Here is an 18,927-nt window from a genome sequence, read left to right on the forward strand (position 1 = left end):
AAGAAAAGCTGTATATATTTGTTTTCAGATTATAACTGATTCTGTTTTTAACAATATATGTATATAAAAATCTGATACAAAGTAGTTGACTTTTTTTTTTTCTTAATTTTGACCGCAGAATGCATTAATGTTATTTTGGGAACAAATGTAGTCTAAGAAAGAAGAAAAATAGTAACAAATTCATTAGAAAAATCAAATTTTAATTCACATTCTAAACATAAAAAACCAAAACAACAAATATTATTAGTGACCGAATGATTTTCAGTTTACATTCTAAATATAAAAACGTTCGTCCAACACAAAGTGTACGAGTTCTTAAGAAAATGATTACAATGATCAATGAATTATAATCACTTCCTCTTGAAAAATGTATAAGACAATAATCAGGTCACTAATCAATTTTCATATACATTCATCATTATTAGCCATAGTCTTATAAAGATAATGTTGAATAAAAATAAATTCACATTTAAATAGTATAATTATAAATAATAAAAAGTAACTATAAAATAAAAAAGATAAGATCATTCGTGCTTACGAATCTCTAGCTCTCATTGCATTTTCATATCAAAAACAAAAAAAAAAATGTTATAAATGAATAAAGAGGAAAAAAATTGTTATGTAATAATCTTTCTGGTACGTACTCCTTTTCTATCCTCATAGTTCTCCAAGAAAATTTACATAATAAGATTTCTATTAATGTTTACAGATTTTTCCTATTTTGCCAATTTTTTTTTATTTTTATTAATAAATATAATTATTTATTAATTTATTTTAATTTAATAAAAAAATTGAGTAAAATTTATGAAAGATTAAATTAAAAATAATTTTTTAAAAAAAGATGAAAAATTAGGTTTTATGGGTACTTTTGAAAAAAAAATAAAAAAACAGAGGTTAAAATGCAATTTAAAAAAAATTTGTCACGTCAGACGCCCAGTCAGCAGTCTCGACCAATCAGAACGCGCCAAGTGACAAAGACGCTAACGTGGGAAGCCACGCGGGAGGAGCCACGTGGGCGATCTACGTATGCGTGATCGAACAACTGAGGTCCATTTCCGCGCACATAGACGACCAGAGTGAATCACGATGGACGGTCCAGATTGGATTGCAATGAACGACCCAGATTCACTACTTATTTAATCGCGATCGGAAGGTTCAGATCAAATGCGATGGACGATCCAGATCAAAAGCGGATGAGTATAAATAACCCTCATCCGTACCAAACTCTAACCCTAGCCACTAGAACCCCTCGCCGGAGAAGACAACCTAGTCGCTAGGGAGCCGACTACCGCCACCCGTTGCTACACTGGAACTCTTTTTTACCGCCAAAAAAGGTTAAAAAAATTTATTTTGCACGAAATTCAATTTTAAGCCCACCCATTGCCAAATCGAAGTGAAAGAATTAGTTAATTGAACGGAAAACACTGACGAAGTCGGGCGGCGCTGCCACGAAAAATTTCAAAAATCGCCTCCGATGATACCCTTTTCGATTCCCATTTCTCGTAATTTTTTCACCGTTGTGATCACTATTTTCTTCTCTACAGGTTGACCGAAGCGAAACACCTAACCGCAACGTGAGCCAGAGGAACTGTCGCACTAGAGAGCCTTGCCGCCGGTGAGTTTCAGTTTTTCATACTTTTTCAGTCCACCGAGGCCTTTTAACGTGTGTGTTCATAAGAATCGATGTAAAATCAGCCGAATTTGGGCAAAAACGACCGACCCAAGGTGGACCGCCACTGCGGGTAGCGTCGTTGTCGTCGGAACATGGTGGAGCTGCTGTGTCGAATTTCTGAAATTGACTAAGTGGGCTTTGGGACAGATTTTGGATTTATTTGGAACATTTATAGGTACTATAAGCGCATTTCAGTTTCCGGAGAAAAATTCAGGGAATTTAGGAACCGTCCGCAGGTGCAATAAACTGTTTAATTTTTCGGTGTCAAATCGAGTAAGAATCCATCACTCTATTCTCTATCATATAATTAAAGTTTAAATAAATAATAATACGGTATTTTGTACAAATTATATAGATGTGCATAATTAATTACGGATTGCTAATGGAACCTGAACTGGACATTGTTCTCTATTGATTTATTTTACAGTGTAAAAGTATGATAGTATCTGATTTATCTATTTTATATTTTAAATGCATGTATTACTGCATCACCTAACTTATGTTTGAGTTGGAATTTGGGACATGATTACATTACCAGGTACATATTTATTTGTTCATGTTATTATGCTTGATTTGGTAATGGAGACTAAAGGAAAACAAGAAAGGGGTGTGATTAAATGAACAGATGGAGTGACGGCGTTATTAGATATCCTAAGAGATAGTAGACAGACTAGGTACATAAGAAAGCCCGCCGTGAATATTGTCTCATAGCAGAGGGGGTATGGAGACTTGGTAATTTGGTGCTTATACCGGACATGGTATGAGAATGGCCCGCTTCACCCTAATACCGGACGGGATATTTAAGTTTAATGTCTTGGCGCTCATACTGGATGGGTTATGGGGACAGTTCCGTAATTGAGATTATTAAGGGAAATGATTCACGTATAGCAAAGACACTCTTATGAAACCCCACAGATATTAGCAGGTTGGTGAAATGAGAAACGATTATGATTTAGTTTATTGTTAATGGATATGAATTTATGATATGTTCTATGTTGCTGATTGTTTATGAAGTTATGATCTGTATGGTATTATTATCTCTGTAGGTTATTTTCATAAATTCCACTGTGATAAGTGAATGGTAAATAATTTTATGATTAATAAATGAATTTGCTAAATTGGGTGTTCCATTAGTTATTTTTATTTTATACCAACTTTTACTTCTATACCGGTAATATAGTGTGATATCCTTACTGGAGTAGTGTAGGTCATCTTTTATTTAACAATTTAAGAATTTAAGATCAAGAAAACCTGGTTTCAGAGCCCGATCCGTAAGAAAATTACGAGTAGATGTTATATACTTTTTATTTTTCATTACTTTTCTTGTTTCTCGTGTTTCTTCTAGAATATTCATTTCGTATTATTGTTTAGCACTTTAAGTTATTGTAAAAGAACGTAAACTTTAACCTTTTATTTCGCTTCTATACTTAAATTATTATATATTTTTTTTTGGATTTCCGGGTTTGTTACAATAACAACAAATCGATTGTTGCTTGTTAAAGATATAAGTTATTTTACTTGAAACTTTGATATTATATTTATTATTAAATAATATGACTCTCTATATACAAGTTCTCCACAATAAGAAAGGAAACTACAAATTAATTGCAAAGCATATATTACTATAATGCTCTAACCTAAATCCCATATATTAACTACTTATAAAATACATTTTTCAACATAAACTTTTTCTTTTCTCTATCCTTTCTCTTGCTACCTTCTTGTTTTCCTTCCTCTGTCCCTTGATTTACAACTAAAAAGAATCGTACAACCTAATAATAATATAATTAATATATAACTAAAAACAATCCTAAGACCTACTTATTATATAATTAATTTTATAACTACATGTATGTATATTAATATACTTATAATTAATTATTCTTTTATCATTTAGCTCTTTTCTAAGAAATTTTACTTGGTTTATAACCTTCATCACTCTCTCCTGTGAACTCATTTACAGAATACGCATTATTTATCTTAAGGACTTCAAACTCTCTCCCTAAGTTGAGTATTTGTATTGGTTTTTTCTTCTCACTTCCTTAAAACACCTCATTGATTTTGTAGCCCATTTCACATGACATAATCTCATAAATATTGTTTCGGGTACAGCCGAGTAAATGAAGGAAAGAGCCTTGTACTTCTTTGCCACTTCTTAAGCCTGATGTTTCATTTGATTCATGATTGGGTTTTCTTTTAAATGACGGAGATCTTCTCCAACTTCAATAGCTTTCTGCAGATCCATCTCCTTCAAAAATGTCTTCATTGCCCAAAGTTGATAGCTTTCTTCATCAAAAATTGGTGCAGAAATGCTTCCCAAACAACCCGAGGCCATGTACAGAAACTTTTTTATTTTTGGTGGTTAACTTTTGTGATTTTGCAGTTGAAAATTTTTATGATTTCAGGTACTTCAAGGAATATAAAAGCTCTGATATCACTTAGCTTCATGTCCTTTTTGGTGCTTGCCCTGTGTGCGTTTAGAGAAACATGAAGTGAAAAATTTGGAGAGAAATCCAACAATGAAGATGGATAAGTTGCAAGATTTTTAATATGTTATTTCTAATAAATGGAACCCATAATAACGCATAAATACTCCAACAGAAGAAAATGTACCATTAGAATCTTCAGCAATGAACTAATTGAAAATTTATTTATGAGAAAGGCTAGCAAATTCATCTGGCCCCTCTTGGTTCTCTCTCTTTACTTAACATTTTACAACTTCTCAAAAAGCCAAATCTGTTATATGAGAAGCTAATCAATATCTATTTCTGATGCAAAGATGAAATATACAGTTCAATGCGATTTGAGCATAGTTTTTCTTAATGATGTTAAGTGTAGTACTGTTTCTATGATTACTGTAATCTCTATCAGGAGTATCAACAATCTGATTTGCTCGAAGGGAAGTATTCAACCGTTGCAACTCAGAGTATGTATTGATCAACAAGCAGAACAACTGTTTGTCTCCTTTTGTATATCTTAAACCCAACTTCTCTTATCCCGGAGGAACAACATGGAGTAAGGTCACTCGGAGAATTTTTTATTCTATCTCTCAGTTTTTTAAGGTACATTTTGTTTATGGGACTTCATATAAATGTTCTTCTTTTTCACTGAAATAAATTAGAACACGCTCTATCTCAATTGTCATAAAACAAATAAAGTAGAATAAAATTTTTTATAAACATCATATAAGTTGCAAACATTCTCTAATCTTCTCCTTATTGCAGAAAGTGAAAGAACCTCTTGCCAGTTTGATTTTGAAAAAATGACGAATTAGGAAAAAGCAGTATTTAGACTACACTTACTAAGATCATAAAAGAAAACTCAAATGAATTCGAAAAGAGTCGTACATACAAGAGCGAAACAATAAATTCCAACATTATTATTATAAGTAGGACCTGTGGAATCCCTCTTGGATGCAAATATGGCAAAAGCTTTGATAATTTTCTTGTGGTCCATCTTGGTAAAGCAGTGATGGAGGTAGGCTCTTTGTTTGATCTCCATCTTAGTCTCCTGTTCCCTTTACTGTGTTTGTGGCAGAACTACAAGACATATATATTGGCTGCCGAAAGTATTCTTAGAATCAAGACTTGTTACGAGCAACACATTCCCAGTGGACTATAAAACTACATTCAGACTCTGCACACTCAAGTGCCAAATCTGTGCAGGGTTGGCCGCAAGAGTTGCAGGAAGGATACTTCTCTGTCTTCTTCACGAAATGGAGTGTGTGTGGGTGAGAATCAATTGTGCAAGTATCTCCAAGCTTAATACAAGGATACTTGCCAAATACACATTCGGGATGAATGGTGACACCACAATCATCACAGGAGTAGAACCAGTGATCTGGGTTTCTCTTATCTTCGCATACATCGCAATAAAGCTTATCTGAATCTGAATCATCATGGAAGGTGAGTCTCAGAGGATGGTCGTCATAGCTGTGCATAGCTGTGAGTGGTAGTGTAGCGCATTTGAAATCAAGAAAATACCAACATTCACTGCATCGCAGTCCGTTCTTTTCCAATGCACCACAGCCATTGCAGCGCCGCTTCATAATTTTCTCGAAGATGGCAAAGAGGCTATGTTTATGAGCTTGATGGATAAGGGTGTCTGAAATTGAAGAGCATCGAAGATCGACATCAAAACTGCACATCTCGCAGGTGTAAGAGAAGCCGTTGGAGTAGATTGAACAGACATTACATGCGAAGATATTGTTAGAATGAGGCGATTTTGGTAGAAGAGTAAGTGTATGCGGGTGAAATGGGTAATGCTTATTTCTGGGTAATTCAGCACAAGTTTTATGGAGGAAGAAATCACACCCTTCACAGCAATAAAATGGAGACGAAATGGGTATTACGCACCCATCACAAAATTTATCATCCTTACCCTCATTACTGAAAGTCAAAGTATGTTCATGGCTGAAATGCTCAATCTCAGCTGCAATCATGTCTTCATCCAGCTTGATTTCCTTAAAAATCCTGATTATAGAATCTAGCCTGGCCTCACTGCCCTCCGTACCATCTTCTTCATCTCTTGTTGTGCCATCCCATATGTTAGAGTCTTTTGCGCAGTGGACATGGGCGGCATAATCGCATGCTGCACAATGATAACACCCACTAGATGTCCTCAGATCCTGGTGACAAATCGAACAGCGGCTCCATTCAGACTCACTTTCATGAAGAAAATAAACGTGTCTGAGAAGATGTTCATGGCGAATTATTCTGATGGTTCTTGGTAATGAAGTACAGTGGTAGTGAACTGTGAGGTTGCAGGAGGCGCAAACGTAGGGAGAGTGAGAGCCATCTTCGCCACAAGCATCGCAAGAGAATGAGATTTTCTTGCAGAGGAGGTTAAAAGGGTGTTGATGGATTTGGGATTGAATAACCGAAGGTAAAATTTCAGCACATCTGATGTCAATGGAAAAGTCACACAGAGAGCAGCTATAAACCATGATCCCTTCATAGCGGGTGCACAAAACACATTCAAATCCCGGCTCGTAGAATCGAAGAAGAAGAATGCGTCTTGGGTGGATAGGATGGGAAATTTTACTGGGTAGCTCTGCACATTTTTTGTGGAGAAAATAGTTACATTGAGTGCAACCATAGCTAGATTCCTTGAGTATTGGATCCAGGCAGCCGGAGCAATCGGTATTTTCAGCATCATTGTCTCTGTTTTGGCCTTCAAAGAAAGTCATTGGATGTGTGTGAGTGAAATGATGAAGTTCCATTTTTCTCAATCTCCGGCTCTCTGTGAGACCGAGACTACCAGTTATTTATCACAGGGATTATTGAATATGCAATTATTGATTCTCGTGTAACATTAAAAAATACATCACGCTGTGCACACTGAACTTTAAAGACAGACCTGAAGCCGACTTAAGACTTCGTTGGTTCACTAAATTATTTGCATTTAAAAAAGAGTTATTTGCGTATGACGGAGACGAATACATTTACAGTTGCCCAGACAAGAAGCAAAGTATATGGAAAACGAAAAGCTGTTATATATATATATATATATATATATATATATATATTTGTTTTCACATAAAATTTAATTTCTTTTTAATGGGTTTTTAATTTGAGTGTTAGTATTTATTAAGAACTGTTAAAATTATGATGTTTATATTATTAAGAAACAGGTATACAAAGGCGATCTCTAATATTATAAATAATAGTATATTTAATTCCCTTCTCCTCCCTACACAACAGAGTTTCCTCAGCAGCCACCAATCCCATTGGAATTTACCTTCGTAAAGCACCATTAACTCTTGTTTACCTACACTAAAAGAAATGTAAGTTTAATAAAGTCTATCTACATCAACAAATAGCAAAACCCTTTTTTTGGGAGCAAATGTAAAGTCCTAGAGAGAAAACAAAAAAAAAGAGCGATGAATTCATTAGAAAATTCAAACTTAATTCACATTCTAAACATGAAAAGTAGAAGAGCAAATATTTTTAGTGATCTAATGATTTTCATTGACGTTCTAAATATAGAAACATTAAATAGTAAATTTTTTCGGTGAAATTCAATTGTCCAACACAAAGTGTACAACTACTCAGAGAAAATAACTATAATAATCAACGAATTAGAATCACCTCCTCTTGAAAAATATACAAGACAATAGGCAGATCAACTAATCAATTTTCTCACCGTAGTCTTGGAAAGACAATGTTGGATCAAAATGAACTTACATTTAAATGATGCAACTATAAATAATAAAAAAGTAACCGTAGATATAAAACGATAAGAATCTTCATTGCATTTTCATATGAGAATCAATCACAAAGAAAAATTCATGAATGAACATAGAGGGAAAAGATTGGTGCGTAATAAAACTTTCTAGTACGTGCACCTTTTCTATCCTCACAGTTTTATGATAAAGTTTACATAACAAGATTTCTATTAATGTTTACAGGTTTTACTACAAATTTTACTAGAATTTTGAAACTTTTGACTTTTTGTTTTTGTTTAAAGATAGAGAATAATGTTAGTTTCTTACTTCAATGTACATGATATATATAAATGCAATAGTATTTAATAAACTGCACTCTATGACATCCCGCATGTTTAAAATAAGAAATTAATTAATTTTTCTCATAAATTAAAATGGGAAAAGGGAAGGGAGAAATGCGTGTGCCTTCCTGTCGGGCTGATAGTGCCTAAAACGACATGATTATTATCCACTTTTAGGTTGTTAAACTTGATGGAATATAATCTAATTCGAACTATTTTATATGTTTTGTTGCAGGACATGATGAAAATGGGAAGAATTTGTGAAAAAATGTCATCATCCCAAAAACAAGCCTTTGGTAAGGCTTGTGTTCACCGGATAAATAACTTAGTCTTGGGCAAGGCTAAAAGTCGTACACAACAACAGATTTAAATTAAAACGTGCGTTTTTCAAATCTAAAAAAAAAAATATCATTCCAGCTAAGATCTGAGACCAAAAATCAAGGAAAAAATATTCTGAAAAGTGTGGGATAAAACAAAAATCAAAGAAACAAACAAAAAAATAATTTGTTATTAATGCAATGTTATAACCTAGTAATTATGTAATTAATTTATAGCTATATATATACACACACTATTAAGATATTTATAATTAATTATTTTACAAAATTAAGATATTTATTATCTCATAAAATGCAGTCACTAATTCAGCTAAAGTGATCTTTGGAAAAGTTGAGATTTTGGCCTTATACCTCTGTGGAAGACGTACAAGCACTTTCTCCACCATCCTTTTATCCTGTGGCTCTTTTCTAAGGAACTTCACTTAGTTTACAACCTTCATCACCCTCTCCATGAACTCATTTACAGAATATGAATTATCTATCTTAAGGACTTCAAACTCTCTCCCTAAGTTGAGTATTTGTATCTGTGAACCCATTTCACATGACATAATCTCATAAATATTGTTTCGGATACAGCCGAGTAAATGAAGGAAATGGCCTTGTACTTCTTTGTCACTTCTTATGTGTGATGTTTCTTTTGATTTACAATTGGGTTTGCTCTTAAAGGACAGAGATCTTCCCAACGTCAATAGCTTCCTATAGATCCATCTCCTTCAAGAAGTTCTTCACTCTAACGGCCCAAAGTTGATAGTTTTCTTCATTAAAAACTGGTGGAGAAATGCTTCCCAAACAACTCAAGGCTATGTACAGAGCTTTTTTTTTGTTTTTGGTGGTTAACTTTTGTGATTTTACAATCGAAAAATTCTCCGATTTCAAGTCCTTCAAGGAATATAAAAGCTCTAATATCACTTAACTTCATGTACATTTTGGTGCTTGCTCTGTGTGTGTTTAAAGAAGCATGAAGTAAAAAATCTGGATAGAAAATCCAATAATGAAGATGGATAAGTTGCAAGATTTTTAATAAGTTATTTCTAATAAATGAAACCCATAATAATGCATAAATACTCCTACAGAAGAAAAAATACCATTAAAATCTTCAGCAATGAACTAATTAAAATTTTATTTATGAGAAAGACTAGCAAATTCATCTGGCCCTGTTGGTTTTCTCTCAAAAAGCCATATCTATTATATGAGAAGCTAATCAATATCTATTTCTGATGCAAAGATGAAATATACAGTTTAATGTGATTTGATGGTAGTTTTTTAAAAAAATATTTAAGTGTAGTATTGTTTCTATGATTACTGTAATTTTTATCAGGAATATCAAGAATCTGATTTGCTCGAAACAAAGAAAAATAGTTTACCAAAATGAAGGGAAGTATTCAACCGGTGCAACTCAAAAGATGTATTGATCAACAAGCAACACAACTGTTTGTCTCTTTGTGTATATTATAAGCCTAACTTCTTGTATCCTGAAGGAATCACTTGAAGTAAGTGTAACATCTCGAACTCCAATGTCGGTGGGTACAGACGTTAGCACAATATTTCCAACTAGTAGAACAAATAAATATTAAATATGTAGCAGAACTACACTTTAATACACATCACTTGTGATTGGATAATTATTTGTTTACAAATAATTGAAAAATATAAATTAATTTACAATATTAAAATAAAAACTAATAATTTTTTTTTCGTCATCTTCCATTGATCTTTGACTTCCTCTTACCTGGATGAGGGTGAATTGGGGTGAGTTTTACGAGCTCGGTAAAAAAAAAAAATTTATAATGGAGACTTACATACATACATTCACGAAATATATAAAATATAATAATATTTATAATCAGAAAATGTCAAAGAAAGCATCTTAATTAAATACACAACAAAACAAATCATCACACGAAACATATTATAATCCTCATTCTTTTAACCTAATTTTTGTTCTCATTTCAAATCAAACTTACACTCAAAATATCACAATCTAAGATTTCATCGCGCGATACCATTTATATCATCATCGATGAGAGGCGAAATGGATCCCCTCATCGCATGGATAGCACACACACAAAATCTCACATTGGCCACAGCAGTTACGTTTGCTAAGTGATCCACACTCGCAAATACTTATCAACGTCTTGAATAGGTTTCAAACTCTATCCATGTACAGGTTCACTATACCTACTGAACTTTAGCCACACACACACACTCCCCTCCTCGATTTAGACTAAACGAGTAAGTATCTATGGTCCTTACATTCTATACTCTTTTCAAATCTCCCTTATTTTCAATTCACTTATTTCATATCTCACATCTTAATTTTTATGCGTAATTAAACACAAACACACATATAAAATACACGATATCATCACGCACATCAGAGCTATATATTTTAAACTACTTTCTGAATCATCCTATACCAAATCACACAGCAAGCACAAGATACTCAGATTTCTCGTGCAACTGTACTAGATGACACAGTAAGTACAGCGCGTCGTACATCTGCACCAGATCACACAAGTGTAGTGTACCCAATTTTCACATGTACACATACTGGTTATACATTTCACATGCATAACATATGTACACACATATTAATACGCACATATATTACAATACAGACATATACCATCACTATATATCTCACACCGAATATATATTTATATTTACACACACAATCTCTATCATTACATACACACATTCATACTTAAACACGTACACATAATCACACACAACATACTATATATATATTTATTCATACATTTATTTTTATCAGCTCTGTTCTTATTAATTCATATATCATTTATCGTATATTTATATATATATATACACACACATGCATAACAATGTAGATATATATATATATATATGTACTATCTAAATACACACAAATGCAAATTAGACATACAAATTATATTCTTAATATATTTTACATACATTTAAATATTTACACATAATGCACTATACATATACACATTTACATAAATATATAATTTATGTCTCCATATGGAATACACATAATTCTTACATACTGTGTGATCACGAAAGTTTTGAGAATCCTTTTTAACTCGATCTACGGTTCTCTCGAAAATCCGAATACAGTTTGGATAATTTTCTTCATTTATAATAAAAAAAACATGGATTAAATTATGAATAACTTTAGAAACTATATTACGCGAAATTAGAAAGAAATTTTACCTTCGATACGCAGTCCCAATCGCCAGCGTCACCACACACCATCACACGCATATTACCGAAAATGCCAGGCGCTGATGATTGCGATCAGCGCGCGTTGTCGCATGTGGTGCACCAACATCATATTGGTCGCCACACTTCTATTTTTTTCTTTCTTTTCTTTTTCTTTCTCTTCTTTTTTTTCTTTTTTCTTCTTTTCTTTTTTTCTTCTTCTTCTTCCTCCTTTCCCACAGCTCCTCTTTCTCTTTTTTTTTTCTTCTTCTTCCTCCTTTATTGCATCTCCTCTTCTTCTTTTTTTTTCTTTCTTCCTTCTTTTTCCTATCTTCTTCTTCTTTCTTTTTCTTTTCTTCCTCTTTCTTCTTTTTTCTCTCTTTTTCTCTCTACCCACCGCGTCTCTTCTCTTTCTCCTCTTTTTCTCTCTCTAACCAATGGTGATTCCTCTTCTCTTTCTTTCTCCTTCAATTGAGCATCGTGCAACACCGTGGGACCCTTCTCTCTCTCCCGTTGATGTCGCTCGACCCTCTCTCTTCTCTATCTATTTTTTTCTTCTTTTTTTTTCTTTTTTCTGTTACTTAATTATATATATATACATATATATATATTATATATGGCCACATGTTTTCCTATTCTGCTCCCATAGTACACTCTGAATTCTTCTTTTGTTTCTTTCTTTAATTTTCTTTTTTTTCTTTTGTTTAATTATATATATACATATACATATATATATATTCTATAGATTTTTTTTTGTTTTTTTTTGTACCTAGCTGGGTACCAGCTGGGTATTACAAATCCCCCCTTTAAAATAATTTTGTCATCTAAATTACATGTCAATTAATTGGAATCACTCATCTCCCTCCTTGGGGGAATTTTTATCTCAGGTGGGAATTTCCTCTCCTCCTAAGAAACTTTGGCCCTCTAAATTTTCATTTGCAAGAACCCTAAAACAAACATCTATGTATTCTATTGATAATATTGTCAACTCATTGGAGTGGTTATGATATATTCTTTAACGGAATCATTTTAGCTTTTGATATTTTTTTTTCAATTTCTTACTAGTGAAGGTCTGTAGGTTTAAAGGTGTTTTTTGTATCCAATTATCTTTATTTTCTTCCTTAGTGCAAGGGAGTTTGTTTTCTAAAATTTATCGTTATAATGATTTTGTTATCAGAACACTTCTTTTAGGATTTTGTTTCCTCTCTCTTCGAAATTTAATTTCATAAACACGGTCATTTAGGAACTTAGGTTCCAATCAAGTGGTCAAGTAACAATATTTCTATTGGGTGAAAATATCTTTGGTGAAATTGTACTCATATTTTTCTCAATTTCATTTCATTGGATTAGTTTCTAAAGCGTGTTTCTCTATTTGCGAGTTTAAACGAAATGATATTTTATTTAGATTTTCTTAAAAACAACTAGTATAGTTAGAGAAGTATTATTTTATCTAAAGCCATATCAATCCTTAAGTTTCAGGTGCCTAATTTAATTCATTAGTTTTCTAGCTTTTAACAATTAAAGTGTGACTAGTTGAATTGGGCATATAAAGTTACAGAATTGATGATTATTTTTTAACGTGATTAGAAATTCTTTTAATAGCATATTTAATCATTATTTTTACTAAGAACAGCTACGTTTAGTTCTAATTCTCACAAGTACACTCCAAGTTTCTAAGAATTCCAAGAGACTGCTCTTAACTATGAGCTTAAGATATGAGTCACTAGTTTATCACACCATCAATTTACTCTTTTTGGTTTGAAGAGAAAAATCATCTAGTGTGGTGACGGTAGTTCATCACACTTTCGTTACACTACTTTGGTAGGAAACACATTGAAAATTTGCTAAATAGCTGGATGTGAGCACAACTCCTACAACTATATCCTTCACCTACGGAATTTTCCTAAGAGTATTAGAACTTTAAGAAATGAGAATTCTAGTTAGGCATTGTTTGATTTTAGTTCCTAGGATGACAGTTTAATTTCTAAGAATATGGTTATTTGTTTCCCTAAGATTCGGAACCACTATTTAAGTCTCTAAACATAGTTGGAAAAGAATTTTAAAATAGTGAGGGCATTTGTTTCCCTAGAGGGATGCAACGAGAATTCTTAAAAAAAATTAAATAGCCATTTGGTTCCTATCAGGCCTAGAATTTGTTAGATGGTTCTCTCATTTTGAGAATTTCTTCAGATTGAGAAATTTTCTCACTTGATAGATTTTCTTTCCACCTACTGAATTTCTCTTATTTGAGGAATATTGCTCTAGTTCAGGAAACCCCCCCTTCTAGGATTTTTTTCTTTTTTTTTTTTAACTAAGGAATCTTCCTGCTATGTGAGAAAATTCATCACATTAAGGAATTTTCTTCCTCTAAAGGATTCTGGCCATTCAAGCAAGTCCTATTTAAGAGACTTTTAGTGCCACTTTGGGGACTTTCACCTAGATGAGAAGTTTTCTCCTAGTTGAAGCATTGGTTCCAAATGGGAAAGTGTTTCTCGCTCCTAGAAAATTTTCTCTCAGTTGGGAGATTCTCGCTCCCCTAGGAACTACTTTCTTATCTTAATGGAAATTAAATACTTTTTCCTAAGAACTTTATCGCAGTCACTTGGCTTTACAGGTTCAATAGGTCAATAAAAGGTTAAGATTTTGATGATTTTCCTCATGATTTTCCTCAAGACTTGTGAAGTTCGACGATGGTGGTTGGTTATTATTGTCGTCCGTTAATTTCAGGTTGAACCCCTTATTTGTGGAGTCTTAAGTTTGCCAAAAAATAACTTATGTGGTTCCTATTGCTAGATTTGTTGAATGTTGTTCTCTTATTTTCCATGTTGATAAATATTTTAGAGAATGTCGAAAGCATCTTTTAGGAGTCACTCTCCTAAATTCTCTTGGTCCTACACCTCCTAAAGTTCCTATACCTCATGTCACAAAGGCTAGTTCTGAGGAACGTGTGCTCTGATACCACCTGTAATACCCCAAATTCCAATGTCGGTGGGTACAGACAGTAGTACAATATTTCCAACTTATAGAACAGATAAATATTAAACATACAGCTGAACTATACTTTAATATACATCCTTTGTGACTGGATAATTATTTATTTAAAAATAATTAAAAAATCTAAATTAATTTACAATATTAAAATAAAAACTAATAAAGTTTTCTTCGTCATCTTCTTTTGATCTTTGACTTCCTCTTACCTGGATGGGGGTGAATTGGGGTGAGCTTCACGAGTTCAATAAAAAAAAAGATTCTATAATAGAGATTTATTATGTATATACATTTCATGCAATATGTAAAATATAATAATATTTATAATAAAAAAAATGTCAAACAAAGCATCTCAATCAAATACACAACAAAACAAATCATCACACGAAATATATTCTAATCCTTACTCTTTTAAACTAATTTTTTTTTTCATTTCAAATTACACTTACACTCGAAATATCACAATCTAAGGTTTCATCGTGCGATACTATTTATATCGTCATTGAGGAGATGCGAAATGGATCCCCACAGCGCATGGATAACATACACATAAAATCTCATATTGGCCACAACAATTACGTTTGCTAGGTGACTCACACTCGCAAACAACTATCTACGTCTGGATTAGATTTCAAACTATATCCATGTGCAGACTCACCATATCCGATGAACTTCAGCCACACACACACACTCCCTTCTTCGATTCAGACTAAACGAGTAGGTATTAAGAGTTCTTACACTGTATACTCTTTTTAAATCTCTATCATTTTCAATTTATTTATTTCATATCTAATATCTTAATTTTTATGCATAATTAAACACAAACACACATAAAATACACGATATCATCACACACATCAAAGCTGTACATTTCAAACTACTTTCTAAATTATCTTGTACGAGATCACACAGCAAGCACAGGATACTCAAATTTCTCGCGCAACTGTACTAGATCACACAGCAAGTACAGGACGTCGTATATCTGCACCAAATCACACAGCAGGTGCAGTGTATCCAATTTTTCTATGTAAAATTCTTTTCTAACTCGATCTACGATTCTTTCGAAAATTCGAATACCGTTTGAATAATTTTTCTCATTTATAATAAAAAAATATATATATTAAGTTATAAATAATTTTAAAAACTATATTATACGAAATTATGAAGAGGTTTTACTTTCGGATACGCGATCTAAGTCGCCAGCGTCACCACATGTCATCACACCCGTGTTACTGAAAATGTCCGGCGCTGATGATCGAATCAGCGCGCATTGTCGAATGCGGCTCACCAATATCATATTGGTCGCCACACTTCCAATTTTTTCTTCCTTTATTTTTTTTTCTTTTTTTCTTTTTTTCTCCTTTTTTTCCTTTCTTTTCTTTCATTTTTTTTCATTTTTTTCTTTTTTTTTTACTTTTCTTTTCTTTCATTTTTTTTTCTTTCTTTTCTTTTTTTTTTCTTTTCTTTTCTTTTTCTTTTTTTTTCTTTCTTTTTTTTTCCTCTTTCTCCTTTCCCGCAACTCTTCTTTTTTTTTTATTTCTTCTTTCTTCTCTCTTTCTCGCTCTACCCACCACGTCTCTTCTCTCTCCTATTTTTCTCTTTCTAACGGATGGCGATTCCTTTCCTCTTTCTTTCTCCTTCGATTGCACAACACCGTGCGACCCTTCTCCGGTCAATGCCGCTTGGCCCTCTCTCTTCTCTATCTATTTTTTTTTTTTTCTAGTACTTAATTATGTATATCCATATATATATATATATATATTATATGGCCACGTGTTTTTTTCTTCTGTGGATTTTTCTTTTCTTTTTTTTTTATAGGGTTTTTTCTTTTGTTTAATTATATATATATATATACATATACATATATATATATTCCACAGGTTTTGTTTTTGTTTTTTTTTTTTCTTTTTTTTTTTTGAGCTGGGTATTACAGTAAGGCCACTCAGAGAATTTTCTCTTTTATTCCCTAGTTTATGTGCTTGATGTGAATGTTCTTTTTTCAATGAAATAAAATAGAATACCCTTTATCTCAATTGTCATAAAACAAATAAAATAGAATAAAATATATTAATTTTTTACGAACACTAAATAAATTGCAAACATTCTCCAATTTTCTCCTTATTGCAGAAAGTGAAAGAACCTCTTTTCGGTTTGATTTTGGAAAATGGACAATTAGGCAAAAAGCCAAGTTCAGACTAAACTTGCTAAGATCATTAAAAAAAAAAACCTCAAATGAATTTGAAAACAGAGATGCATACAAGAGGGCAACAATAAATTCCAACATTATTATTACAAGTAGGACCTGCAGAATCTTTCTTAGAAGCAAATATGGCAAAAGCTTTGATAATTTCTTGCGGTCAATCTTGGAAAAGCAGTGATGGGGGCGACCTTTAGTTTGATCTCCATCTTAGTCTCCTGTTCCGTTTACTGCGTTTGTAGCAGAAACTACAAGACTTAAATAGATTTGGCTGCCAAATATATTCTAAAAATCAAGACTTGTTAAGAGCAACACATTCCCAGTGAACTATAAAACTACATTCAGACTCTGCACATTCAAGTGCCAAATCTGTGCAGGGTTGGCCGCAAGAGTTGCAGGAAGGATACTTCTCTGTCTTCTTCACGAAACGGAGGGAATGTGGGTGAGAATCAATTGTGTAAGTATCTCCAACCTTAATATAAGGATACTTGCCAAAAACACATTCGGGATGAATGGTGACACCGCAATCATCACAGGAGTAGAACCAATGATTTGGGTTTCTCTTATCTTCGCATACATCGCATTCAAGCTGATCCGAATCATCCTGGAAGGTGAGTTTCAGAGGATGGTCGTCATAGCTATGCATAGCTGTGAGTGGTAGTGTAGCACATTTGAAATCAAGAACATAGCCACATTCGTGGCATCCCAGTCCGTTCTTTTCCAATGCACCACAGCCTTTGCATTCCCGCAATGCAGCTCTGTTGAAGAAGGCAAAGAGACTATGTTCGTGAGCTTGATGGGTAAGAGTGTCCGAAATTGAAGAGCAGCGAAGATCGAGATTAAAACTGCATCTCTCGCAGTTGTAAGAGAAACCATTGGAGTAGATTGAACAGACATTACATGCTAAGACTCTGTTAGAATGAGGTGATTTTGGTTGAAGAGTGAGTGTATGCTGGTGAAATGGGTAAAGCTTATTTCTGAGTAATTCAGCACAAGTTTTATGGAGGAAGAAATCACACCCTTCACAGCTATAAAATGGAGACGAGATGGGTATTCCGCATCCATCACAACCTTTATCATCCTTAACCTCGTTACTGAAAATCAAGGTATGTTCATGGCTGAAATGCTCAATCTCAGCTGCAATCATGTCTTCACCCAGCTTGATTTCCTTAACAACCCTGATTATAGAATCTAGCCTTGCCTCACTGCTCTCCGTATCATCTTGTTCATCTCTTGTTGTGCCATCCCATATATTAGAGCGTGTTGCGCAGTGAACATGGGCAGCATAATCGCATGCTGGACAGTGATAACACCCACGATCTGCCCTCAGACCCTCGTGACAAATCGAACAGCGGCGCCAATCAGACTCACTTTCATGAAGAAAAAAAGTATGTTTGAGAAGATGTTCATGGCGAATTATTCTGATGGTTCTCGGTAATGAAATACAGTGGTTGTGAACTGTGAGGTTGCAGGAGGTGCAAACGTAGGGAGAGTGAGAGCCATCTCGGCCACAAGCATCACAAGAGAATGAGATTTTCTTGCAGAGGAGGGTAAAAGGGTGTTCATGGGTTTTAGATTGAATAACCGGAGGTAAAATTTCAGCACATTTAATGTCAAGGGAAAAGTAACAGAGAGAGCAGTAATAAACCAGGCTCTGCCCACTGCGGCGGCACAAAACACAATCAAGTCCCTGCTGGTAGGGTTGAAGAAGAAGAGGGTGTCTTCGGTGGACAGGATGGGAAATTTCACGGGGTAGCTCTGCACATCTTCTGTGGAGAAAATAGTCACATTGGCTGCAACCATAGCTAGATTCCTTGACTATTGACTCTAGGCAGCCGGAGCAATAGGTATTTTCAGGCCCTTCATAGAAAGTCAACGGATGTGTGTGACTGAAATGATGAAGTTCCATTTCTCTCTCTCGCTCTCTCTCTCTCTCTGGCTCTCTGTGAGATTCAGATTACCAGTTCTTAGAAGGGTCATTGAATATACAATTATTGATTCTAATAAATAAATTAAAAAAAATACATCACGACGACTTAGAC

At 33.7% G+C, this 18,927-nt stretch overlaps 2 protein-coding genes and 1 long non-coding RNA gene across 3 annotated transcripts; all 3 read right to left on the minus strand.

The window, feature by feature from the left end:
- Nucleotides 1–4,982: 4,982 nt before the first annotated feature.
- LOC110818334 (uncharacterized) lies at nucleotides 4,983–7,084 on the minus strand. The gene has a single exon (XM_022047173.2). It carries the CDS (start codon nucleotides 6,891–6,893, stop codon nucleotides 5,253–5,255), a length of 1,641 nt encoding a protein of 546 aa, XP_021902865.2. The 5' UTR covers nucleotides 6,894–7,084; the 3' UTR covers nucleotides 4,983–5,252.
- Nucleotides 7,085–9,898: 2,814 nt separating this feature from the next.
- On the minus strand, nucleotides 9,899–12,350 carry LOC110818351 (uncharacterized). The gene is made up of 2 exons (XR_002540405.2): nucleotides 11,713–12,350; nucleotides 9,899–10,246 (listed from the first exon to the last, which is right to left on the minus strand). It is a non-coding gene; the product is annotated as an uncharacterized LOC110818351 (long non-coding RNA).
- A 4,527-nt stretch (nucleotides 12,351–16,877) lies between these two features.
- LOC110818328 (uncharacterized) lies at nucleotides 16,878–18,858 on the minus strand. The gene has a single exon (XM_022047160.2). It carries the CDS (start codon nucleotides 18,792–18,794, stop codon nucleotides 17,178–17,180), a length of 1,617 nt encoding a protein of 538 aa, XP_021902852.2. The 5' UTR covers nucleotides 18,795–18,858; the 3' UTR covers nucleotides 16,878–17,177.
- Between the last annotated feature and the right edge of the window lie 69 nt (nucleotides 18,859–18,927).

This window comes from Carica papaya, chromosome 4 (assembly GCF_054855325.1).
Source record: "Carica papaya isolate Zhongbai chromosome 4, ASM5485532v1, whole genome shotgun sequence".
Classification (NCBI taxonomy): Eukaryota; Viridiplantae; Streptophyta; class Magnoliopsida; order Brassicales; family Caricaceae; genus Carica; species Carica papaya.

Bases quoted from the DNA above. Each gene is read 5' to 3' on its own strand.
- LOC110818334 (XM_022047173.2), bottom strand. From the start codon at position 6,893: ATGGAACTTCATCATTTCACTCACACACATCCAATGACTTTCTTTGAA.
- LOC110818328 (XM_022047160.2), bottom strand. From the start codon at position 18,794: ATGGAACTTCATCATTTCAGTCACACACATCCGTTGACTTTCTATGAA.